The sequence below is a fragment of the Neodiprion virginianus genome, chromosome 2 (assembly GCF_021901495.1).
Source record: "Neodiprion virginianus isolate iyNeoVirg1 chromosome 2, iyNeoVirg1.1, whole genome shotgun sequence".
Classification (NCBI taxonomy): Eukaryota; Metazoa; Arthropoda; class Insecta; order Hymenoptera; family Diprionidae; genus Neodiprion; species Neodiprion virginianus.
This window is the reverse complement of record NC_060878.1, coordinates 13,398,250-13,426,248: the sequence shown is the minus strand read 5'-3', so window position 1 is coordinate 13,426,248 and position 27,999 is coordinate 13,398,250. Positions and strand designations below refer to the sequence as shown.

The following is a 27,999-nucleotide window of genomic DNA, read 5'->3' as shown; positions in this document are numbered from 1 at the left end:
ATTTTCTATAACCATCGAAAGCCAAGATCAGTGCAGTCATTTGTCGGCTCACGCAAACGATAAATCAATCCAAAGATCAATTTTTGACATTTAAATTACAACGATTATAACGTAAATTACTATCGCTATTTCGGTTTCAGGTATGACAACTCGGAAGGCAGCAGACGCTGGAATATAGACAGAAGCAACATTATATAGTGTATATTTTTCTGCATTCGTTCTACGCAATTTTTAATCAGCGTTATCGGTTTCTTTGCGTTCAAAAGCGTAGTTCGAGCGTAATGTTTTTTTTTCAGTAACTAATTTTCCCCTTGCCATAACTCGGTCAGAAAGGTTTCAAACAATAATTGGAAAATGAAAATTTATCGAAAATCTTGGTTATCGTCCGAGGGGCGATGTCATAAATTCAAAAACACACAAGGTTTTAAAAAAAATTAGTCATTTAATTTCGCTGAACATCGATCGAATGCGGGGATAGATCATTAGGACGACATATACTACTTTAAACAACAGTGGATCGTTACATAAATCACAGTTCCATATTCCGTAATTGATAACGAAAAAATAATACTGCACTGACGGAACCGCGTTCGAGCTGCGAGTCCTGAACACCATTCGCTGAACGAATAAGTAGATGGGTATACAGTATACGAGACAATAAACGCCCCAGTCTGTTACATTAATTCGTAATAATTCATGGAGAACGCACCCCTGTTTTTACCCCGCGAACACACCTTGCCACCCTATCCAACAAATACTGCAGTTCGTGACCGGCGCAGATTGTTGTTTTAATCAAATTAACGACTGCACGCGGTCGTCAAGGTTTATTTATGGGGATTAGACAAATTTTGAAACACGAATTTTAGGGTATTCTCGAGAAATTTTCCGCAGTCATTTGTCAATTTCGAGCAATTCACACCGCACCAGAATTTTCAAACTTTAGTCTTATTATAGCGGCATTCGAACGCGGTTACATTTAACGAATCAAATACTCAGTTGAGAAACCTTCAAAAAATTTATCAATACATTTGATCTATGTATTGATCGTCGCACATGAAGCTCTTGTATGAAACTGCACGGCACGTCAAGCTGGAGTGCATCTAGAAACAGCGAGCGCCAACATCGCCACTGCACGATACACGAGATATGAATTTCCAGATGCGGAAAGACAAGTAGGACGGGAATTCCAGGCAGGTGACATGCCCGGTGATGTATGGTATCTTTTCACGCCATCGTACTATCAGTTACAAATTATATATACCTACAACGGTCGATTCAATATTAGCTTTACTTATAGACGTCAAGAATGTGTCGAGCCTTCGAAAGAGGGAACAGCTCGTCTCATGCACGTATCAATAAAATACAAAAGCGAGCATATTTGAACTGAGAGTAAATGAAATTTCTGTTGAAAGATAGTCAACGCCCATCTACAACCCCTTTGTAAAGTTAATTTTCCATTCTTGATATTTTCAACTCTGCGATATTTCGTGCAATGCACCCCAAGATTTTTTCAAAAAATTTCACCGAGATTCAAAAATTCTCTATGAAGAGTGCCCCAATTCACAGAATATTTTGAAGATTAACGGTTTGAAATAAAATCGAAAATAAATTCGACGTCAGAAATTTTAGAATGAAAAATAATTTTCTCTGTTTATTTGATAATTATTTCAAATTATGCTTTGGAAAATACATAATATCGCTGAAATTCTTCACGAATCCCAAACCTATTCTGAATTCCGCAAAAATTTTCGGTAAAATTCTGTGACCATGATTGAAAAATTTTTTGTATTTGCATAAGTGACAGGATTTTTTCCGAGTTCTTCGAAAAATTTCACATATTACTCGATGAGTTTTAACGGGATTCGTTAAAAGAAAATGTCCAGCATGCGGGGCGAAGAACGGAAAGCAGCACCCACCACTGGCTGCAGCCTCCTGAGGAGGACGTCGGGTGGCGTCGAGTCGGGCGCTATAGTAACAACACGAGGGAAACATAGGGAAATCAATATGGCTTCCGTGCCCGCGAGCCTGCCGGACGGGCGAGCCCATTATGAGGGGGTGTTACTCCGGGCCAATCCCCGACCATCCTCCTCGCGGGGTGGAAAAGGGGCGCATGTGCGTTGCCAGGGCAGCCGGATGGGTCGTCGCGGACGTCCCGGTGGCCACGGCGAGGTCGCTGACGTCCTCCGCGGATCCCTTCCTCGTCGGTCAGAATCGAATCGACGTGCCACTGCTCGCGGTTCACCTGGCATCGCCGAAATTCCGTCACCACATATTCTAACCATCTCTAACTTGACCCCGAGATGTAAAAATATTTAAAAATAAAAAAAAAATATTTAGTGTAAACCCTATCCATTTTTTTTTTTTTTTTTTTTTTTTTTTTTCTATGAAAAAAGATTTGAGAAAAAGTAAAGCAGATAAAGTAGGAAAAAAATTGATATTGAATAATTTGGGCATTTTTAACAAGAAAAAATGTAACTGTTCACGTCTCAGAAGGCAAAGATTTATCATTCGTAATATATTGAAGACGCAATCGAAACACTTTGCAAATTGAAGGAACGTGATCGGTCATGTTAGATCAAGACTGCAAATTGATGACGTTCAATAAGAAATATGCATTTCGTATTCCGAATACGATTGTTTCATTTTTAAGTTTTCAAGATAAAAATAATGATGTTACTTTTGGTTTTTTTACCAGATGGACGTGACAGACGAATAAAAAAAGGACCTGAATATTACATCAGTGTGGAGTTGTACGCGCGAAGTTGTTCGTTAAGATGTTTTAGAATAAATATGTAACTCTCTGCATCAATATATAGTTATAGTAGTTAAATTATTCTAAATGCCAAGCAGGGAATAATACTTCGAAAAAATCTGCACATTGAAAAATACAGGTATTGCTAAAATAAGAATTGATAAAGTGGGCTGTTGAGGCATCACATTATTTACCGATTGGATGTTCAAACATGCCGAAAATGCTCAAATTTCGTGAGCAATTGTATGAAAATCCGGATGGGTTGGATTTTAAAAGTTCAACGCGGGTTCATTTCCATCCTGGATTATTCTGACGCAATTCTCGAACACCTTCAAAGATTTTATGCAAAGAATTTTCAAACACATTGGATTACTCGGGATTCACGAAACTTTTAAGGAAATAGTAACTTTTTTCGTAATTCAGAACTTATCCTAAAATATCTCTCGAGTATTTTGAACATCCCCCCGTATTGTGGTTTGGCCTCGAATTTTCATTCCTTAATTGGGAATCTGAAAATATTTAAGAACTTTCTGTGAAATCTTTGTTATTCTCGCTAGTTTTCGGCTTCAATTTTAGACCCTAAAACTAATTGATATTGAACTAAATCTTTGTAAACTACTTTGGATATAAACGGCAGGTATAGCAATTACTGTAGTGGAATTAATGTAGCAATTAAACGCCTGAGATTGACAATTATTCACTGAAAATCAATTAATCTCGGTGCTTCAAAGTTAACTTGGGGTGAAAATTAATAATTGAAATAAATTTCACCCATTAATTTCATTTTGAACTGCACGCATTACAAGGACTGAATATTGGCTATTTTCAATTTTATACACGAAAGTACAGAGAATTGCACAAGTATATTTTATAATTATATGATCCCAACGAATATCGAGCTAAATCGAGCTAACAACGCTGCAGTTTCGGAATCTTAGGATATAGAAACATGAAAAATTCCATTCAAATACAAAAATTAGGGTGGTCATAGTTACTGCTACGGTATCGTTAGAAAGTACCGCATACGTCTATGGCTTCCAGGTTTGTGAGAACTCGCTGACTGTGATATCATGCTCGGGGGGGAGCTACGGTCAACAAGCACTCGAGCGGGAGTGTCGCATACGAATACGTCGTTGGTGGTTTTGAATCCCATAGATTGAATCACAACCTTCTCTCATATGGAAAATCTTCATATAATGCGGTTGTTTTGGCAAGATTTAATTCGGCAGCTGTGGTGTGATGATAGTGTGATGGGGGAAGAGAGGGCCCTTTTTTTGTTGTTCAAACACCTTGTGTCTGCGCCCCAATGCGCTGGTGCTATAGCGCATTGGGAGGCACGGCGGGGGCCCCCTCTTACGCATTGGTATCAGCGCTTGATTGGGAAGATCCTGCTCAACAAAGTCCAGCGAAAACTTTGGAAAAGCAGATATGAGAGAAATTGTGTCAACCCTAGAGATCAGATATCACAGCGAATGGCGTAGTTTTTACCTTACAGACTAATTAGTACGAACAAATAGACGTATAAGCTGCTAAGTGTGATTCATGTATAAAACCGTATTCCTCCCCCTCGCAAATTCCTTGCACATTTCTCTGTCCCAACGTATTAATTCGTCGCAGAGTTACACACGTCGTTGGCCGCCACAGACGTATACGGTCCTTCAACCGAGAAGTTTCGGACCACCCCGTCATATCGGCAGAGATTCGATCGTTATATAGAAATCAGTATTTGATACCAGCACTAGTGAGAGAAGTTTCCAACTTTCTCCCAAATCAAAGCCGCGCGGCGGCGGCCCGTGAAAACACGAGCTCGACGAGCAATTGGACCGTGGTTGATACGATTCTTTCAACGCCGTAGATAATACCTGCAGAGCACGAAGGTTGCGCATCAGTCGGTAACAGACGTCGGTAACACCGTCGAGTAACCGAATCACCAGTGTCGGTAGAAGAGTTTTTGCTGGTAGATTGATAAAGAAGAAGGCTTTGCGGCTTTCGCCGGTAAGTGGAACTAAGAATATCGTCGAGAAAAGAGCGAACAATTTTTCTATTAGTTCGACGCGCGACATTTTATATGCCTGTGCAAAAACACGGCAAATGAAATAGAATGAAGCGTAGTTTTAAACTTGAATCTAGAGATATAAGAGCTTCTTCCGGTCTGGTGCCTTGTCGACGGCCGTTCTCAAAACTTGATTTCTTTCGGTCTTACACATCGCGTTGTTATCACAAAATTGTTCTTTACTAAAATGTATCTTTTTTCGATGAGTAGCGGCGACTTCGGTATTGAAATTTATATAATAGCGCTGATCCAATATAAAAATCGCTATCGTAATCATGTAGTATTACTATTTTCGTGGACTGCTCAGTTTTATCTATGTAATAATAGATAAAATGCGTGAGAAAAGTTTTGTTAGTTAATTTTTGTTTTGATGATTCTTTAAACTCTATACAAATATTTTCTCTTTTTCCTAATGCTTTGATTGCCAATTTGTCGATTCTGAACTGGCAGAATTCAGTTTCGAGCATAGACGAAGATGAAAATCGAATGATATGAGCCGGCGATTTTAGTCAAAAGGTCAGCTGACGCGGGGGCGACAGGTGTCTTCGATAATATTGGTCATACAGTATTACAAAGCCACAGTATAATAGGCGACCAGTGAACGACGCGAAACGTAAACAAGATCATCTGAGAATTCGCGGCGCCGCAATAAAGACACTCATTGAAATTCACAGAGAAATAAGTGAGTAGATTAAAAAATAATGAAACGATCAGAATTTAAAAACTTACTTGCAATCCGTACGAGATTAACAAGTTTCAAGCCGGCAATTGCTACCATTTTTGTTTTGATTTTCGAATTCTGTAAAGCATTGTCACAGCTGGAAAAGCATCAATTGAAACTCGACGGTCGTGTTGTGAATAAATGATTTTACCAAAGTCTATTGGTTTGGCCTCATCCCATTAACGATATCGAATAATTTAGATTTGAATCTATCTGGACGTATATTTTTAATACAGGTAGCATAATCTACGGATGGACAATGTACTGTAAAATAAATTTCTTGATAACGAAAGCCACGTCCCAGGCTTAAGCCAAGGCCAACGATCATTGCTGTGTGAATTGTCTAAAACAACGTCAACGATGCTTACAATGAATATGGCAATTGAAACCTCAGAAATTGTGTATTTAAATTATTCTATAACTTGATTGTAGCTTGATTTTTGTGAAGTGGTCGCGTCTGTTAAATTAATAGGACGTACAGGTACTGTACACAGTATAAAACAGAAGTGAATGATCTAAAGAAGTTCTAGAAATAAAGATAAACGGGAAAATAAATTGCTCTGTTAAAATAATGTGAAAAATTTCATCCACGGAAGGTTAACGCCTAATCGTGATACGATATCGGCGAGATTACGAGCTACACCTCGTGCTTTTATCAGCGATGAATAAAATAATTCAATTCTTAGCCGGTGCAGAGCATAGACCTCGTGAAATTGCCGATGCTCGAAATTATTATTTATTCTGTCTATTTATTGTGATTTTTCTTTTCCCCTTTTTTTGTTGTGAAAGTTGAAACTCTACTTGATGTCATATAAGGTTTGCCGCGCAAGTTAATTCGGCGTTCAAAACAACATAACAGTGAATAACACCATCTCGTTCCCGATGTATTATGTTGTCGTTATTCCTTGTTAAATTTCCTAACACTAGCTAATTTACATACATGACCATTACGGAATATACATACATCCAATGTAAACACCCTGCTTGAGCATGACAGTTATCTATTTCGTTTACATGCACGATAACGGGAATAAATGTACAAAATATGTGTTGTTTTGGAAAAAATTATATTATCATTTTTCATCACTTCTTGCACCACAATTATGCAGTACTAAAATCAATCGATTCATCTGAAATTCTTGGACCCGATAGTTTCTAATCAAGATGAATACTGATGGAGAATTAAGCCATTCACTTTGAAATGCAAATATTGACTCAAAGTGCCTTTGTTTGAGTAAAGACACAGTTTTTGGAAGGTTTTGACATGTTTTGGACATGTTTCAGAAATTGAGTTATTTTTTCTTCAAAATTAGCGTTTTTCGCGCAGTGTCAGAATAATTCTGTAAAATAAATAACAGGAATTCGATTCGTCGGAAAATTTCACCCCTATGCAGCATACACTGAGAGAAATTTTTAGTTCCCGTTACCGCTCAGTCCTTAACTATTTTCATTTTTTACCACAATCGAAAAGTATGGTTCTACGTAGAAAATGAAAATTACTATTCTTTCTCATTACTATCGCTGTTGCTATATTTTCTTGTAACTGTTGCGAAAATTTAATACTCGTGCAACAATAAATTGACGTTAAAGCCTTATTTAACAAAAGAAAAGTACAGTAAACCGAACAAATTGATTTTGGGTCGTAATTACCAAAAAAGGATCAACAATGGCGCAAAATGTTAATCCCAACAATATTCAAACAGTTTTTTTAACGATACCTGTTTTACTGAATTTTTCTAGTAACTCTAACAAATGAAATTTTTCTCAATATGCCTCGAGAAAATCGTAAAAAACTTAAATCAAGATTCTACGCTATTACGGTGTGCAATAAATCGAATGTGTTAAAACAAACGAGACAAAAAAAAAACTTTTTTACTTTTCCCAGGAGAATTGGCAATGGCGCTGACGATAGCCTTGCCGCTCTCGGATTTGGAGCCGGATCATTTCTACGCCCTGGGTGTACGCCTCCTGTACGATCTAGGTGTCAGGGCGTTGGCGGGGGTGGCCCCGGCGCCAATATCACCGAGCAGCGGAAGCGAGAGCAGCGGCTTCAGCAGCGGCTTCAGCAGCTTAGCAACTTCAACAGGATTCTCAACTCCCGCCGAATCCAGACCAACCACTCCCGAGGACATTCAGGTCCGTATCCCCCCCCCAAAAGTTTGGAGAACATTTGTAATCGAATAATTTCTTACCGAGGAGTTGGTCATTCGCAAATTTGGTGACGCAACGATTTCTAAAAGGAATCGATTTCTTGTGATTTCGACTGCGAATTCCGTGATTTCCGAATCAATGAGATTACCAGATATTTCGTGTGATATCCGCTGATTCCAACGATTACGAGGGTGATTTCTCAGAAATCATTGACTTCTAGACTGTCAATAAGTGAACATTGATTAATGATCATAGATTAACAATAATTAAATTACGATTAGGGATACATGGGTATTCAATCAATAACATAGGTTATTAAAGAAATTGAAATAATTTCTTTATTCTCTTATAAACATTTTCATGAATACTTGAACGTTTTTCACATATAAAAGAAGACAAATGCTTGCTTGGTTGGAAAGTGGACGAGTGATTTCCGAAATCATATGATTTTTTTTTTTTGTCGATTCCCCATGATTTCCTATACATTTTCAGAAATTGCGAGGAAATCAGGAATCATGCGATTCGAGCGATTTCTAACAACTTTTAGCGATTCCCTGTCTGATTTTGGATGAAATGTTTCAATGATTCCTTACGTGACCAGCCCCTCGTTTCTTACAGTCGAATCAATATCCATTCCCACACTGTAGAATCGAATATCTTAACAATATTTCAACCGTTGAAACGTTAATGAAATTTTTTTTATTCATTTACTCAAGCCTTTCACCGAAATTTTGCACAGTACATCCGATACGAAAGATTCGAGAAATTGCGAAACTGCTGAAAAATTAAAAAATTGCGCAACACATCTGAAATATTATTTTATATCTTGACAATTTACGTTACTGCAATCTTTCTGCGATATTATGAGCTGTGTGGTTTAAACTTTTCCATCTTTTCTCGACAAGCAAGAATTAAACTTATACGTATAAAGGCTCAACTTCAGTTTTTCGTCTGCAGCCCCTGTTAAACCTCCTCCGCCCTCTCCAATGCCTCGTGGTTAGTCCACCGACTACTACGATCGCCTACGGAAGCAGAGATTTGTTAGATTTGGCGGGAAACATCCGTGGCCCCGGGTGGCCTATACTACACCCGAATCTTCAACGGAATGACCACTCAATTTTCACGGCGAACAGTTCCTCGTACCATCGTCTAGGTGAACACGGCCTCATCGAAGATTATCCAACGGTAATGAGAATATACACTATACCATTTTTCACCACTTTTATACTATGAATAAATTGTTTTTTGTCTTCAAGGGTTACTGCCAAATGTGGCAATTTTACAGGAAAAAAACACGATTAGGGTACCGAAGTATAAAAATATGGTATTTTCAACAACATCGTTTACATCTTAATATATATTTTAATAATCGATCTGATTTGTTCGTATAAAAACTCCTCGAGCGTGCATCCGGTTCTAAATCGTTCAAAAAGAGAGACTCGATCGAATAAACGATTATTGTGTCTTCTTCCTGCATCCTTTGGTGGTCGGTATATTCACTTTTTCGAAACATTGTCAGTATCAACTCCACACAAATCGGCCTGCGTTTGTGCTTTCCGTTTTGAATTGAGGGTGGCAAAAATTGGCAAACAGGCTACGCAAGATATCATCCAGTACCTGAGACTCCAGGTGATTTTACAATAACGAGCAACAGGGAAGTGAACCGCTTTCTCTACAAGATTGTAGGGATACGTTATCGGCCGTTGTCCCAGAAAAAACTGTTTGCTGGGCGTCCCGACGTTCGCGAACTTCGAAGACGAACTCGGCAAGCTTATATTCGTCAACTTTGCCGATCTGGTCCAGATTTTTGATAACCTCAGACCTTCCTGCGTGGGTGAATAAAGAAGAAATTCAACCGATCGAAATTTTTACAAAATTTTTCATCCTCTTCAACGTCAATTGGGCAAATGAAAACATTGAATTTTTCCTTTCACTCTACGATTTCACGGTAAGGATGATAAATTTACGGGACACGAGCTGACTAAAAAATTATTGTAACTTTCTGGATCGATACTTCAATAAACCGTGAATTTCTATAACTAAAACTGTTTTTTTGGCCAAGTGCTTTTAAGGTATAATGCTGACGCACAACAAGTACACAAATCAGCTCACTTTCGCCAGGTCGGAAAAATGGGGCATTTTTTGCTTCTTTGCCAAAGCCGTCGCCTCACGCCCGACTGTTTTAAAAAAATTCTGGACGTCACTTTTGTACTGGGAAATCGTCGACATGATGTTAATCATTCACAATTGCGTACTATAATCGAAATTATTTAAGAAAATTCTAAAATCAATTCACGTATGCAATTATACCGATGACACTTCTTCTTCTTCTTCTTCTTTTTCTGTTTCGTGAAGACAATTGCAAGTCTCGTACACTTTCATTCGTATTCCGTCGCCAGGCAACATTCGATCTGATCAAATTCGAAGCCGTACGACAAGAGAGTTATTGGTGTTTCAAAAAATAATAAAAAAAAATAATTATTTTCATAAAAATTGAAACATTTGAACTTGCGAAAAAATAATCAGGCAAGTAAATGAAAGCTGAAAAGAATTTTTCAGAATTTTTTTGAAAAATATTTTATAACACTTCTCCACTAAAGTCACGTGAAACTGTTGATGCTGGAATGCACATTAATTTTGAATAATCTTGTTGATTCAATGTTTGTTCCAGAGACAGTGTCAGGACTGCAGCTTCTGCGAGCCATCGCCAATTCTCTCGTTTTAACGTCGTCTACACAACAGGCGAACGACGTAACTAACTAACCTGTGATAAATTACGCGGCAGCCAGCAATAATAACGGAATTTCGATTAACGCGCTACGAAGTACAAATATATTAAGTATGATTAATAGTTTTATGATAGACCAAAGATTTTATTTATTAGCACTGCGCATGAGAGAATGAGTATAAGATGAAAAAACTGAATCGGTGACTTTATATATACAGTATACACGAACACGATGTACGATTTAGCCGAAAATTACGTAGCGCTCTTGTATTGATGACTGAAAAGAATTTTTTTATATTCTTTACTGACGAAAAATAGTTCCTATGCTGGTTACGGGCTGCAACAATGTGCAATATTGACGTGTCTCGAAATCCATTATACATTATATATTACACTACTATATTATATTGTATTATATTATACTTGTTCAACGTTAAGACTCAAAAGAATATAATATCAGATGATCGCATTATTTTTATTACACGTATAAGAATACATTATAATCTCTAATGCTTTTGTAATCTTCGGAGGAGTGCATTTTTGGTAGATTATCCGTTACGGAGGAAAATAACTCTGCGCGCACTATCCGATTCATGATTTACTATAGAAATTGTACGTACCTACTTACATGCAAGTAACGCTGCATATATCTTTTCTTTACTTGTGTGAAATGTTTATCATAAGTAACAAGTGATGTACTGTCCTAATTATTGTATTATGTTACGCATGCCTCACCATTTTACAAATGATCAATCACAACGTACAACGTTGACCATTGTTCTTACTAAAATTAAGAACAATTTTATCTCGAGAAAAAGACAAAACCGCAAAAAATTAAACGAGTGTATAGATGCAAGCAATCGTATTTAATATTAAATTTATTTATAATTCAATCAACTCAACGCGACAAAATAGAATTACCTACATGACAATTTGCGTAAAGTTTATCGCACTTGGATGCTTGCGAAGTTAGGCTAAAACGATTCACGCGTGATGAAAACTCGGTTGATGGCCGATTGCCGTTGTTGCGACAGGTATTCCGTGCCTTTTGCGTAAAATGATGTAGTTGAGAAGGATCGTCCAGAGACGGCTGACCGTTGCGAAGATAAATGTTCTCGAGAAATATGACCGTGGTTATTTTTAAAATGAAACTACCATTTAAACCATCTAAAGCGGCACGGGAGGCATTTACAATCGGGCAACAATAGTGATAAAGGTTTTATTCTCTCTAACAATGGACGGCCATTGTTGCGAATAATGGCAAAGACAAAAGACCGCCGACCCACCTACACGCCACCCCCGCGCATCCACCGACCACCAGTACCGTGCTCTCACCGAATCACGTGACCGCCAATACCGCGCTTTTAAAATATCATCGTACCCACCGTTTCGTCCGAGCCGCGTGAGTTGTTCTACATTCCAAAAATAACCCGGCGAAAAAGGATTCCTGCAACCACTTTCGAACGAGTATTTCAAAAATTCAGACGAATTTCTCACGAACTCTGATTTTATTTTAATTATGTGTAATATGTAGATTTGTTTCCAATCGATGTATCCAAATACAAATAAAAATTTGTGCCAAATCATTCGAAATAGTTTATAAGTATAACGATAAACGCATTTTCAAGATTTTCGATCAAGTTCGGAAGTATTGAAAAAAGTTACCAATTTCCTGAAATTCAATCAGACCTCTGAAGATATTCGTATTACGTGAGAATCTTCTACGTTAAATGTCAAGTAATCAGAGCTGTCAGAAGTGTTCGAAACGTGACTAAAAAACAGTTAGAAGTAACAGAAATCATTCGAAATAGATTATAGACGATGAATACATTTTCAAGATTTTCGATAAAGTTCCAAAGTATTGAAAAAAGTTACTAATTTCCTGAATTTCAATCAGACCTCTGAAGATATTCGTATTACGTGAGAATATTCTACGTTAAATGTCAAGTAATCAGAGCTGTCAGAAGTGTTCGAAACGTGACTAAAAAACAGTCAGAGGTAGGTACTTTGACACTTATTCCGGGGAATCGTTCGAAACTTCCGCGGAGCAAAGATGTCGTCACTACAGGTAGTAGTCCGGTTATCTTCACGCTTCTTGATTGTTACGTGCGTGAAATGTGCTTGGCTATTCGGATATTGATGTTATTGTTGAGGGAACAATCGCTCCGTCAATAGGCCGCCACGACACAATGAACGTACGTCTAGAGATATATTCCGACCCTGCTGCAATTCGAGGTGCTCAACCGTCAACGCTGCAGTTCAATAGGTACTCATTGTGAGACAGTTTCCTAATACTTCCTTAATCATCAATAGAGCAATAAGATAGATCAGACAGAGACATGTTCATTTATACCATAAAATTGAGGTTAGGGATCACTTCTTAACCACAGGAAGAAGGAAAATTCTATGCAAATTCTGTGGCTTAACTGTTACGTCGATTCGCGAGAAACATTGTAGAAATGGAAGGAAACACCTGACGTAAAATAACGTTGTTAATTAGATGTCAAGCAGCCGATGTTACCAGCTATATGACGCCAGATGGCAAATCAACGATTTTCGAATCTTAATGGTAATTCACGAAACGAGCTTGACGAATTGAAAAAAGTACGTATTTCAATAGTTTCAAATTTCGTACCGTCGGCATTAACTTGTTGCACAATAGCTGCAGTCAGTCTTCCGATTTTTTCGTAGGAAATTGAAATCAAGACTTTAAAAGTCTTGGGATAAGTTACGCTTTTACAGCTCATCAAACAACTTCAAGAATTCTTCTACGATGAAATTTCACCTCGGATACATTTCAAACCTTCGAAAAAAAATCTCAATAATCGAATTACCTAGAATAATTTTTCAATTATATCAAGCGAACGAAAAAAGCTCTCACTCGAGACTTGGGCTAATTTTCACGAAGATTTCGTAGCAAATGAGTCGAAAGAACCGGAGGCATCACTGACTGCGGCAAAAGTTTTATTATTGCAGTCGTTGTTGTTGTTATTATTATCATTATTATTATTATCATTATGTTAGTATTATTATCATTATCGTTCCGTCTCCCTGAATACCCGTGTAAATACGAGCTTTCCGCTCGCGACACGTTGCCCAGATGTGACTAGCTCTACGGACACGGGTGTAGGTTCATGTGTGCTCATCGCATGTGCATGAATGACGGCATTATGCGATCCATTCATCGGCTCACCGGGTGCTGGCAGGACGGGTGTGATCATATTTGGATTTTGAGACACGAACATCAATATGTTAAACTCTCTGGACGAGCGGGGTCTTTTTTTTTCAAATTAAAACTCTGCCCAAAGGGAGTGAAATAAAAAATGAGAAGAAACTCTGGAACCGGCCGAATATGAGGGCCGGAATACCGCCGGAGGAATATCAAAAATCGCAAAAAATCATTCGAGTTTAACATCACTATTGTACCTGCCTGCCTTTTGTCTCTGCCTCATTGTTGTCAGTGCACGCTATCAAAGCCCCCACCTGCACCCGAGGCTCCGCTATTTGAGCGTCAAAATCCGGGGCCGTCCCTCAAAATCGACAGCGTTACGGTATCTGAAGTACAATTATCCGAAAATTATTCGTTCACAGCGCGGAACAAGTTGATTTGTAAGGTGAATACAAAAACTTACCTACGAACGTAGTAATCACGAGTAATCGAATTGCTAATTTCTGACAATTTTCCATACCTACACTATAGAAGGTATTTCTAACCGCAGATTATTTTCCCACCTGTTATTCTCCGTTTTTTTTTTTTTCAATCTTATTCGCGATTGGATGGGACAAGATTTTCGCGGTGATACTGGCATCGCGGGGAAGGTAAGGGGTGAGAGAAAGAGAGAGAGAGAGAGAGAGAGAGAGAGAGAGAGAGAAGTTGGATGGGGGCGCATAGAGCAGCTGAATAGGAAGCGACACAATGGACCAGGGTGGCTGTGGAGGAGTATTATCAAATGGGTTCCTCATTCACATACTGGTCCCGGTGCTACCTGTGTCTGTCTGTAGCGGTGTCTGTCTGTTATACTTATTCATGCCACCCATTGTGTCTCCACTGTTGAGTTGAGTCGAGTTCAGTTCAGTTGAGAACGCGATGGAACGTGGCACAATGCAGGAGCCGGAGGAATATGGGGCCGGTGCTTTCCTCGCTATGAATTCATGGGGCAGGGCAGACAGGCAGGTACATAGGCTTGCATGTGTGCGTACGTTAAAAAGAAAATTGTATCGTCAAATTTTATCCGAACAGGACGAGACGACACGGGGTCTGAAGGGAATTGCGCATGCGGCACGCGTCGTCCTGCAAGGACCAACCCTCGCACACTTGCCTCTCACCGCCTTCTTCTTCTTCTCCTCGGCCGGCATGACAAAATTTTGTCACACTTGCGCAGAAAATCCTCAGTGTACCTACCTACGTACAGTAATTCGTTCGCCCGTCTCTGCAGGTCATCTGCGACATCAGCGGGAAGAGAAGATGAGCACAAGACGTTACCCATACAAAACTCGACGCGCCTCCTCTCAATACTTCATTCAGCCGAAGAATACCGGCTCGTTCTCTCGCGCTCGCTATTTTCCTCACAGAATGCAAAGTTTCAAAAGGGAATTAAGGATTCAAAGGCATCTTTGCAACCTTCCGAGTATACGTGTACTGAGAAAGAAAAAAAAAGTAAAAAAAAAAAAAAAAAAAACGTACGTCGTATGCATGCGAGTGTATATTTCGACTCGTATCCTTTTTTTTTTTTCTTCTTCAGCTCGTCAAGCCGTACATTGAGAATTATTCGCGCGGTGCCGTCGGCTAAACCGAAATCAAATTCATACCGTCCATTTCGACGTTCATTTTCAATATTTGCACCATCTGATTACATTATGCAATTCGAAACCGTGAAACAGTTTATTTCCCACAATTGAATAGCTAGCCCCTCGTTCCCGAACCGCGTGACCAGCCGGGAATTTTTATATTACAATCGAACAATTGATCCCCCGCCTTTTCCTATTTCGTTGAGTTTTCATGAGACTTTGGCACGAAATACTGCGTACAGCGTTGATATATATGCACCCTCCTTGGATACCCTGCTTATTTTTACGAGACGACTTTTTTTGCCAGACAAATTCAAGTGACAATTTTTCGTTTGCCCGAACAGACGCTCCTACCCTCGTCCTGCACATTAGCATAAAAATCCTGTCGGTCATAAAAAAAAGACGCTAATATTACGTATATAGAGGAGCGACAGGGTTCAATTGTTATTCATATTTTATGGAGTTGCCTGCCACGTGTAAACTCCGCGCCCCCGTACCGTACCTATGTATACATACATATATTAGATGTATCCGGTCGTTTCCTTTATATCGCGATGCCTTCAAATATTCCGAATGTTTGCTAAATACAACGTCTCACGGTAGTTTATTGGCCAATTTTTATCCCCGCGTTTCCTAGTTTTTTCAGTTTTCTTATCTTTTTGCGTCCGCCTTATTGATAATCATCACAATTTCCCGTTTCCTGAAAATAATAAAATATAAATACACTATGGAAACTATCAGATCGGTTCTCATTAACCGTATACATTTCCACCCACCATAATATATATATATACATATGCAATCAGTATACCCATCTAACTAATCTTTTTTTTTTTTTTTTTTTAATAAACATGTGGTCCATGAAATAACCAATCTTGATTTACTTCTTTTTCCCGTTCAGTCGAGGATATAGGTATAGGTACTAGAATCAATTTGTTGATATAAAAAATGTGGTTTTTTCCCACCCTGATCGTGACGTTATATATTTTCCGGGCCACGGGGCAAAATGGGGCCCTAAAGAAAATCGAAGTGCTACCTCCAAAAAAGAGAAAAAAAAACCGATAATTTCGTGGCTGATTGGAATTGAGTTTATTACTATCCAAACGACTCGTTGTAATCTTAATTATTTATATCCAAATACTTCTATCACTGCTTATGCGTACCTACATTAATTTACCGAAGAGTTTCCAAAAGGTTTTTCAGTCCAAAACGTACACTTTGTTCGTAATTTTATTACGAGATAATAGCCAGTCGAGTGTTTATAAAAGTCATACATTTACAAGCTACTGTGATTCTTCCGAGAAATAAATGATTAAAAGTTATAAACAACATCTCAGAAAAGATTTTTCAACCCGAATCGTTTTAGAACGTTGAAACCTGGTATATTCATTCAATTTCACTCTGCGACAAGTCATATTATCTAAAAGGCAATTCTCTACAATCTCACCACCGTCGTTTATTATTTTATCAAGTTGGTATTGTTGTATATTCAATATTTCAAGATTTCACTGGTAATGATGCTAAACAGATATTAGCAGTATTGAATTTACTGGGGACAAAAAAAATAACAATATATTTCGGTAAATTTAAAAGGAAAAGTTTTCCATACGAAATGAACCATCGTGAACCGAAATTGAAAGAGTTTGCTAAATTTTCCACATTTTGAATGCAATACGAAATAAAAAATCCTTATCAAAAAGCTGGTTCATAATTTTAGATTCTTTTTTTTTTTTATTTCATTAATTCGATAAAAACTCGTCGTGCGACCATCTCGTAATGAAATTATCAAAATAGGTATTGATTTTCGACTGTACGGTTTCCTTGAATAAAGGAATACGACAAAACGCGAAAAATGAACTTGATTTTGTCAGTAAAGTGAAATGCGGGCGAGCAGTGAGCGGCAAAGAGGAGGAAAAGGATGAAACGGGGAGGCAGGTAGGGGAGAGGATTATCCATTCGAAACTAAAACTTGGATCGCGTACAATGGTTGATATAGCTGCCGTCATATCTCCGGTATCTCTTCGGCAGATCTCATTGTGACCAACCGCGGGGGTGGCGGAGTCAGCTATTATGTTTATTAAGTTGGCAAGGAGGGGGAGGCGGAACGGAGGGTGTATTGTCCCGAGCATTGTCTGCCCCATTGTGTGACGTCACGGACCGATAACTGCCGATAACGCCGAGCCGTAGCAAGGCTTTAACGGAGATTCGCAAAAGACGAGAGGTCAAGTGACCGAAGAGAGACGTGCGCCGCCCCCGTTCGTCCCCCCAACTCCAACTCCATCACCATCGCGACCCTTTCCCTTTCTACCTTTTCTTGTGTCCTTCCCTCATCGTTTCCAACTGTTATGACTCTCTCCAGTCCTCGAATAACGTTTATTTCCGGATTTTAATCGACCGTTCCATCGTTCCAGGTACCAACTTTCGTATAGATCAATGAAGACGTACACGTTGGTTCGAGCGGAACCTCGCGGATGGTCCATCGAGTTCGCTTCCTTCGTCGGTTTTGACCAGAAGAGTTGCGCTCTTTGACTATAAAACTACCGTGTCTCAAGAAGGTTGGCAAGGTTGGGTGCAGCCGATATGCGCGGAAATGAAACTGGTAGCGATGATGCGAACCGCTACGGTGACAGCGGTGGGATTTCCGCGCTTTATCAGATGGAGCCATAGCAGTCCCTCTATTTCACGTCCTTTATTATTCCTTTTATCAATCTGCACGCTTTCAGAGCTTTGAGCGCGCTGAAAGCCACGTGATAAATCATGAAATGTAAGAACTCATACACAGACACATAGACGCATACATCCATACCGGCATAACCTATAGATTCAATAGCGACCATTCCCGCAGCACGCGAACGCTCCCGCGATCTATACAAACCGCCAGATGAGGTCTTCTAGCTTCCGCAGCACCGCCCTGGCGCTTCGCAGCACGTGAAAGGATGGCCCAATAATATTCCATTCATCGACCCCCGGCTCGCGCGACGTCATTGATTTTTCATTCGGCAGCTTTTCAATAGTTTGTTATGAGCTGTCCTTTTGGCGTCGTTTCTGTTCAACCCCGCCCTCCTCATTCCCTCTTCTCCTCCTTAACCTTCCAGCAATCGCGACATCTTCGTTTATCGCTCACGCCGATACAATCCTCAATCTCTTTCCGCGGCTTCGAAAACCTTGGGACCTCTTTGCAGTCTGCGGGATGTATAAGGTATCCAATCCGCTTTACAAGTCGCTTGAATTAATTGGCGCATACTCTGACGTTTCTGTACAACGTAGAAACCTGCATCGGCTTCTATGACTTGTATATTACCGTGGCGATTGTGTCATGCGACGCAGGAGAACAAAGGATTTATACCGAGGAATGACGAGTAACATCCCATGCTACGGTAAAGGCGAGACGGATGCGGTAAAGTAGCCCGGGAAACTGTTATACTACCGTCTTCCGTATTACCCAGCACCCAATGTTTCCTACCGACTTAATTACATATGCCCCAAGAGCTGAAGTGTACCAAGCGAAAGACACGTCACTGGGTCTATTTTCGCGTGATGTTCGACAGTGCAAAGATTCTTTAACATCGGATATTTGTTCGGCGACAAGGTCCGACCTTCGATTATTGAACCGTTAAATTTTGAACAAAAACCGACTTATGTGTAAATTAGCTATGGTGACCCGCCTCTGTATATAACCTTAGCACTGAAAACAAAGTTCCGATGCCACACAGCCATTGAATCATTACAAGAATATTGCACTCACGTGTAAAAGAGCTGCCATCGAAACGTCGCTGAAGGGTCGCAAAACTTGCAAAGATACTTTGCCTCAATGTTCCAGCGATCACTGCGAGACTTCGGAAACAGTGCGCGATGTATCTGCGTGAGAAGTTTGGGAATTTCTTGAATTCATCTTGCTGCAATTGTGCTCGCTGTATGGCATCATGCATTCGCAGCAGCTGGTTAACGGAGGAAAGAGTCTAATAAAGGAATTTAATTATCAGTAGACAGGGGGGATTCTACGTCGATGTTTTATGACTAAAATAAATGTCACGGACGACTGCAGTGCAACGAGTGCTGTGACCTTCCATCCCCAAATCGAGACCCTCGGAAGGGCATGAAGAAATCCGAGGCGAGCCGGTCCTCGTCTGCGCCCTCAAACGCGACGACGAGAAAGTCTGGGTGCAATATTGATGGGATGATGGTTTGTTGCATTATATAGTCATCAACCCCTTCATTGGGGCAGTTATAACTTGACTCGATGAGGGTGCCGTGATTTATAATCATCCCGATAACCGAATGAAGATAACTTCCATGACGTTTCAAACGTTCTATTTGCGGACTAGATTTGATTTACACTTTCCGCTACCGTCTGCTATCTTAAGCCCCCGCGGAGGTGGGCGTCATAGTTTAATCTCCGTGTAATTCTCGCCTTCGCTGAATCAAACACCCTGCCTTTATTGTTCTAATCATGACTTTCTCTAATCATAACAGCTTTTTCAATACAAAATCACAAGTATCACAATTTGACTCACTGTATAATTTCCCAAGCATGACAGAACCATTCGGGTTGCGCCAAAGCCGATTACTTCTGATAAGGAAAGAGAAAAAACCTGTTCGAGTACCTAAATATCAGATATACATAGACGCAAAATTTATTCGCGGCAAAGCATTTTTAATTTGCAGTACACAAGTTAGTAAGAATTGATTAAAACGACCCGTTAAGTGGTGAATTCGTGTCGAAATCTTCGTACCATCTGCTAATTCTTCTTTTTCTAACTCACTAGATCAAGAGTTGAGGAAGCCACAGCGGAATATAATTCCAGTGATTTTCACAGCCACACACGTGTACCTTCCGATTACACTTACAATCACACATATCTAAGCCAGCAGTAGGTGGAGTGAAAAGTTCTCGAAATGACGAGGGTGCAGGCACAGTTTTCAACAGTTCACCGCACGTGGTCCGTCCCGGGTGATTACCAGGGAGTAGCATATTGTTTGAGATTGGTCATGATCGCAGGGGACGCTGGCATGGATGGCTGGCCGATCGAGATGGCGTTGGTGGTTGGTGCCTGGTGGAAGGGGTTCACGACGCGTGCTGGATCCCCATATTTCCCCACCTGCCCTTCACCGCAGCGCCAAAGAATCCAGCGGCACAAGTCAGCTTCTCGTTAGCTCGAGGGAGGCTCGGTTATAATGCTCGATGACTCCTCTAATCGGCGTAAACTCAATCGGTGCGGATCACTGATCCATGATGATTAGATTCGGAGGACTCTTTTACCTTGCGGATCCCCAGCTGGGAAAGAAAACTGAAACCTTTCACACTGCGAGCGTCTGGAGAAAGAGTTGGCTGTGTCACCGGATGAGTAAATAGAGCGAAAGTAACCCATAACTTTAATCACAAGAATATAAAGTAACCCTTTTCCGAGCACTGCTACCAGCGTCAAGACGAAGAATGGAGATGAGGATGTAGCTCGGAGTATCGGCATTGTTTCCAAACAAAGCGCACGCCTTTCATGCCGAGGCACACCTCCCCTCCGCCCACCAGCTTTTCAGTCATTTGACACGCAAAGAAGTCAGCCAAGCCGCAGCATTGTGGCGGCTGCCGCCCCATATACCTTTTGTTACGCCACCAATACACCATAACTTTTTTTCTCCCGTGCGTCCCAAGCTGAAGCCCCTTTTTCTTATTCCCTCGGGTCGCCTCATCTAAAGTACTATTATAGTTGCAGGTTACGATGTGTCGACAGCTCAGGATTTGATACTCGCCATTCATCGCTCACGGTATCACTGTAAGTAAGTATGGCACCTTGGCATCGGTCGAGCTCAAAATGTTCATCCGAGCACCTTGATCTGCATCTTCAGGATTCATTAATCGGAGCAATTTTCAATACCTACCATAGCCAATTATTCAAAATCTACTTCGTGGTACAAATTTTTTCAGTATAAATATCGGAGTCCAGAGATTTCAGCAGTGCAATCGTCGAACTGAAAATAAGCTCTGCGAACGATCAGTATTTTTTTCTATAGTATCGAGATGCGCGCAACATATCAGTACTTGCACGAATTCAAATCCAGACTGACTTTGAAGCCGTTTTTCATGTCTCTCCTTTGCCGGTGCATTCTGACTCTGATGAGAAGACGACAATGAGGCTTTTAGGTTTGGGTATAGAAGCCAGAGTCTGTTGACTTTCGATGTCATAGCGATAGGTGGACGTCACCCGGCGGTAAAGTCAGCACCTGCACATAAGCGCCGCGTCGTTTGACCGAGAGGGGGGAAACGCGTCACTCCAACAATTCTGTCGGAGGTATTCACCCGGTGGGTTAGCCAGCTTTTCGTGGCTCCCGCATCCATCCTAGGTGTATTGGTGCCGGTCGGGGTACCAAGTATTTCCTGTATCCCGTTCGACGGAATACCGAATAGCGCAGCGCGGGAACAGCGCATACCTTGCATTATCATACGCGGTTCCTTTATTGTGCCCGTTTCACAAGCATGCATGATGCTCCACACCGCCGCGGCATTGACTATTGTGCTCGGCTCTGTAGCTTCGGGGTCCGCGAGCTGGGCCAGCATCTAGTTGTCGGCGTGTTGGCGCGTCGGCTTTGCACGAATTGAATGGATCAGGGTGCATTATCTATAATTCTATTCCCCGCACAAGCCCGCCTTCCATGTACGGATCCGTTTCACAATGATCGCGGTAAACGTGCAGACATTTCTACCACCGATCGAGTCTGCCGACCCATCCACCCTACGCCCATATGCCCTTCCCCTGACACAGATACCAGTTATCTCGGTTGTTCTGCTGATCATCTCCATTCCGTTTCACCGTGATATTCCTCGTTCTCCGCTATTCGACGTCGCGTGTTCGTGACCGTACCGACATTTTTTCCAAAGTATATAGCAACCATTTTGATTACAATGGGTACCCAGAACGGCAGATTCGGTGGTTGACAGTCAGCTATGTTTCCAATTGCGTGTGAACATGGCAGAAGCGTGTTCTTAAGGTGTTGAAAAAATAAAAAAAAAAATCGGTTCACCTATGTACAATTATCCGACAACTGACAATTCCTCTGGAGCACCGTTTCATACGCTCTGCATAATATGCAAGAGAGTGGTAATAATTGTGAATCCATGAAGAGAGAGACTGTGTGTAGGAAAACTTTTGAAATCAGTCTCCATGCTTCGGCTTCACGAGCATACGAAATTGGACACAATAATGAGGAATGGCGGTGCACGAATCCGTACAACATATTCAGTTCAGAATATTTCGAAATGATTTGAATAGAAGCCCTCGGAAATCACGTCGGTAAAATAGACAAAAGCCGTAGCCGAACAATTCGTCTATTCTCCTCGGCTACCGGCGAACCGGAGAGCGAGGGAACGAACGAGGAAGAGCGAAAGAGGAAGATAGAAGCCAGCTTATTCGCGCGGTGCTTCCGTGATTCTCCGCCCCCTGCCGAACTGCACAGTAAAATCCACCCTTTATCATTTCGTGCGTGTGGAGATCGTACGGACTGCCCTGACGACAGTTTCGAACTCTTAACAGGTTCCTCTTGTGTGTCGTACATATATCTGTGACGGTTGTGTGCATGTAGCGACGCAAGTTACCCGGGGGAGAGAGTCAGACTCCCCAGTAAATATGTCATCGTCGCGATGGCTGTTAACGTTGTGTACAAAGTTGCGCGAATGCTGGATACGCGTTGATTTCTTACCCTTGTACACTTGTGCGTAAGCTTTGATCATGCACGGAAGGCAGATGTACCAGATATGAGAGAGCAATCGTGGCAAAAAGCAGAGGGAAACCAATGGCACGCGAACCTCGCGGCGCAACGGCGTCAGGGGGTAGTTTTAGCTCGAGGGTGGCATTGGGGTACCGGGCATATCGGTTAAGTGGGGGAAATTGCAAAACAATGAAACGACGGGGAAGGGGTAACAATGTGAGAGACAATAGGCCTGATAATGTGCGAGAGAATGGCTGCCTAGACAAAAGAGTTGAATAAGGGCGCATACACAGGCTATGTAGTGTAGACGTATAGGCACGTTCGCACGGCGGAAGGCTAGGTACCTACATTACCGACAATACCCTTTGCCTCTGCCACCCACCACGTGCAACGATCCAAAAATTATAACACCCGTTTTACACGGAGACTCGAAAGTTTCCACAGAAGATATTCGAGTTTAAGGGATGTCGTACCTTCCTGTTTTACCGACAAATGTAACGAATTATATTTTACATTATTTTTTCTCAGGTAACGGAATCTTCGTTCATTCTATTATTGATCAGGTCAGCCTGCCTACCTCGCTGAATTGATTCATGACCGTATTCTTGACGAGTCTGGTCCATCTCGGCGTGTGTCTGTGGACCTTGTTCCACCGTGACCCCGCAAAGAGCGTTTCACAAACTCCTTTGCGGCACTGGGAGTCCGTAATTGGAATGCACTTTCAGCACACATCAACACGTCCAAAAATCTTGCAGCTTTCCAGTACACCCTTCATCCAGCACATGCTTGACCTGAAGGATGGGGATAGTTAGATATCGATCAACTGCATGTCTTGCCATGCTAGCAGTGTTTTTCTTTCTCCTTTACCTTTCTTGCTTCCTGTCTCTCTTGTTACACTTGCTCTGGTATTTCTCTGTTTCTATAAAGTTAATCTAGTTCTCAATTCAGGTTAATTGTAAGATACTCTCTTTATTTCAAATTTCTGTGCTAGCTCTCCTTTTCCAACATAATTCTAACGACAAACATATCTATCTATCTCCAATCCATCCACATATCGTATACTGAATTTTTCAGTAAAACTAGAAGATGCGATGCAACCTCATGAACAGAACAAGCTTTCGGGCAGTGAATTAATTTCCGTCCCGTTTTCTTCATCCCTCGGGCACGCTTGAACCAAACGTCCAAATATGGTCCAACCTCTCACCCACGACCCTTGGCAAAAAGATCTAAACCTACCGCAACAGCACGCTCCCTCCTCCCCTCCTGCCACCCTGCGATAACCGCGAGAAAACTCCTCGAGGGATCCGGCCGGGGTGATTTGTCTCAGCATACACCTGTTGTTCCCACCCACCAGCCATGCTCGAGCGGCTTCGTCGAGGTTGTGCACAAGCGAGTGTTCGGAGCATAACTTCCGAGTCAGGATTCATCGAGGATCCACCCTGTCGTTAGCGTGTCTCTCAGAACTCAGAAGCTACGTTGGCCGCGTCTCGAGGTGAACGCAGCGAGATAAGACAACCAGCGAGTATCCTTAGAGCGTAATTTTTCGACGCAGCCTGGCGCTATAGAAAGTATTGTGCGCACACGGAGGCATTCAACGCGATGAATGCGCCCTCTCGAGGAACCTCTGCAGCGACACGGTCTCAAATGTAAAACACAAGAGGCATAAAAGAGTTTCTATTATGCACGGCTTAAATAACAACGTGCACTATAACTCTGTGTGTATTCCTACGAGGGAATTTCTATGGCCTGCAGCATGCGTTTGTCGTATGCGTGTATGCGCTGTTGTGTATCCATACCGACACACGCAGCACGCATGCGCCGTACTTTGCAGCATCGCAGCTTCTCTGGTACAAATGTTCTTCAACGCGAAATTCTACTGTCCGCGACGATACAAAGACGCCACCTTTGCACAACCTAGTTCATACAGAGACTGGGGTATTCCTGAATACGTTAATAACAATGGTCCTTTTAGTTTCCTGTCTTTACGCAACGGATAAAGAAGCTATTATGTAACATGCTTCGTTTATGACATTTTTTCTGCTCCTGTATATGAATAAAGATAATTAATCAATTCTTCTCTCCTTATAAAGCCGAGAATTATTAAATCGACCAATTTGCAATACCCCTGAGGCGACATGACATCTCAAAAGTGACGAAAGCGTATACAATTGGCTCGAAAGGCTAATAAGCGCGCGTTGAGAAATTACTGGTATACGGTCAAAGTTCAGTATCTAGATGATCATCGAACCACCGTCAGTTCCAAGGCTTAGTTCCTGTGGCTGTGGTATCCATTATGGCGAATGACGTACGAACGGGTGTGCGATCCGGTTCGATCGGTCACAAAACAGGTTCGCAACACAATAACTACCCCCAGCAACAATGCTTGGTGATGTAACAATGCAGCAGCGGCACCAACACAGCTTATACGACCTCCAAATCTATTGTACGTACACCTACTCTTGCGTTGAGCACCCCTCCTTCCCCCCTTTCATCCTCGGCATCGGGGCGCCACTCACACAACTCTGCTACCCAGGAGTTTACGACGATCATGTGGCGTCTACCGCACGAGCTTCTTAAGTTTTCCGAATACTACGTATGCATGGGTATGCATATTTGGATCGTTCGCTGGCCTGGCGGATCAGACACCCCTCCGGTTCAATTATACACGTACATGTATTCAAATTTTGCAATTTCACCGTTCTGGAGGCGTTGGGGGGGGGGGGGGGGGGGGGGGCAAAATTAGATCAAGTTTCGGGCTGAAGGATTCTGCGAATAACCACAAATTACCTAGATGACATTTGTACGAAAAAAAAGGTGAGCGTCGTGGAACGCACAACAGAAGTGAAAACTTTCGGTGGCGTTATCGTCTATCTGTTTCTCTCCCTCTCTCTCTTCCTCTGTCTTGTATGTCATGCTAAATATGCTGCATCATTGCTATTGTTACTACTATTTCAATATTTTTTTTTTTTATAACGTACAACGAAGTGTGCGTCAATAAATTTTTTCTATCAACTATTTATCTATCTATCTGTCTGTCCGTCTGTCTATTTATCTCTCTCTCTCTCTCTCCCTCGATCGTTAAGTCTTTATGCATGTATTTGGGATAGGATTAACTAATAAACTGATCATACATATGCTGTAAAATTATATACTATGCGTACAACCCTTACCACTAGAGCCCTCTACTACCTGTGTTCACGCATAAAGAAGCGAAGGTCGCAAGATCGGTACAAAGAGGAAACTGAGGACAGGGAATCCTTTCGTGACGATTTTCGTTCTATCGAAAATGTCACACTCATACCGAACTCTAGAATTCACTACCGCATGTAAACCATTTCTATAAAGTCCCGCATAGCAAGTTTTCACATCAAAATTAATTGCGTTTATCCCTTTAATTACAATCAAAGTTTGTAAAAGACAATATGTTCAAAATATCGATTGGACAAATCACAAGGCCAACAAGAATGTCGAGAAATCATATTATAACGTGATCTACGATAGTGTGGCGGTTACGAGGAGGCTGAAGCATTTGATATTCTTCTTGAGAGAATTCCGGTGTCATCGTTATTGTCGTCATCGTCATCGTCATCGTCATCATCATAGTCGTCGTCGTCGTTGGGCGCACGCTGAATCGTCCGTCCATTCTACTCGTCCTCTCATCTCATTGTGTCGGACGATTGTCTTAGAATAATGGCGAGACTCACAATAGTGACTACAATGCTCGCTCGTCTAACAATGCGGTGACGTCACGCCGAAGCACGTACGTGAATGTGCCGCGACGACGCCCGGCGTCGTGTGCGCCAGGACCTCCTCCCCTCCCACCCCCGTCCCACTCCCCCATATCCGCACCAAACGTGGCTCTCCTCTTCTCCCATCTTTTCCGCGAGATGGACTTCGCGCGATGTATGCTCACGGATTCTTCCCTTTGTCCCATATATTATATGTGCACATATACACCGGGTGTCGCGACATCAATGCACGTACAACAAACCACTTGTACCGTTTGTCAGGGAAGTTATAAGAAAAAAAAAAAAAAAAAAAACAAACAGAAACAAACTACCGAAAACGACAAGTTTCAGCCGCAATACGTGCAATTTCTTCAGAGAAGAAGCGAAAACGCTCGAAAGATCCAAAAGTCGTCCGGCTTTTTTCGTGAGGACTTTACAGGAGCAACGACCTCAACCGCAACTGAAAGGGTTGCCGGACCTGCTTTTTAGTATTACCTAAAAATTCAGTAAATCGTATTCCACAAGAACTCTGTAAATTTCATTATTATAAAGTGGCATATCTGAATCTGCAAACTGGGTAAAAATCAGCAAGATAATCATTGCCCCAATAGTTTGAAGAAATTAATCAGGGGATAAAAAGGATTCAAAGTATGATTTGCCGGACCTGTCGGTTACGAATAAAAAATGACCAGCATCCCTTGAACATAAACCGAGAACGTAAGTATAGGCAGCACGATCGATAATCTGGTTGCATTTGAAGATTGCAAACAGAAATGGTTACAGTTATAGATACGCTTGTACTTCTGACAAAATAATTGAGCAATTGGTTGCGCACCGTCCGCGAACCGAAGAGTGTCAAGTCTCACTGTCAGGTGATAATGACCATGGCTCCGCGGTATAAATAACGCAATCGTAAAATGTAGGCACGTCCTGCTGGTCATCCCAGTTAATAAGTTTGGTAACCACGCACGGCTATAGAATAATACACCGACCAGGGGTCTTTCCAGCCCTTTTGAGCCTCCGGAGGGTGACTTGACCGACCCCCGCGGCAGGGTGGAGGACAAGCTTTGTCTGCTAGTGAATAGAGAATAGGTTGATGGAAGTGCTCACCACGTGAGAAGAACGGGAAGGTGGACTCTTTTCGTACTTCTATGCTATAATACTGATATACCGACGCGGCCTGATGGTCTTTGGGACTCGAAGATATCGGCAAACGCGAAAAAAAAAAATGTCGTACTCTCGTCATCGTTCTTTAGGACCGATCGAAGAACCGACGTTTGACTTTCACTCCATGTTCTGTATTGTCGGTGAATTTATATCTGATAACCTGGCTTTATCAGAGATTGTTATTAACTGTAGCAACTGTATAAACTGGTG

At 41.5% G+C, this 27,999-nt stretch overlaps 2 protein-coding genes across 8 annotated transcripts in view; one reads left to right on the top strand and one right to left on the bottom strand.

Annotated features, from left to right (window-relative positions):
* Positions 1–27,999, bottom strand: part of LOC124297388 (transcription factor Sox-2) — a 307,639-nt gene that overhangs the window by 271,114 nt on the left and 8,526 nt on the right. The gene's annotated exons all lie outside the window — the stretch shown is intronic.
* LOC124297389 (uncharacterized) lies at positions 5,367–10,953 on the top strand. The gene is made up of 4 exons (XM_046748365.1): positions 5,367–5,487; positions 7,412–7,662; positions 8,635–8,862; positions 10,349–10,953. Exons 2-4 carry the CDS (start codon positions 7,423–7,425, stop codon positions 10,400–10,402), a joined length of 522 nt encoding a protein of 173 aa, XP_046604321.1. The 5' UTR covers positions 5,367–5,487; positions 7,412–7,422; the 3' UTR covers positions 10,403–10,953.

What these genes read in the sequence shown, in the direction of transcription:
- LOC124297389 (XM_046748365.1), top strand. Translation starts at nt 7,423, where the DNA reads ATGGCGCTGACGATAGCCTTGCCGCTCTCGGATTTGGAGCCGGATCAT. An exon ending in CCACTCCCGAGGACATTCAG is followed by an intron (nt 7,663 to 8,634) that starts GTCCGTATCCCC and finishes TTTCGTCTGCAG; the next exon opens with CCCCTGTTAAACCTCCTCCG. An exon ending in TCATCGAAGATTATCCAACG is followed by an intron (nt 8,863 to 10,348) that starts GTAATGAGAATA and finishes TGTTTGTTCCAG; the next exon opens with AGACAGTGTCAGGACTGCAG.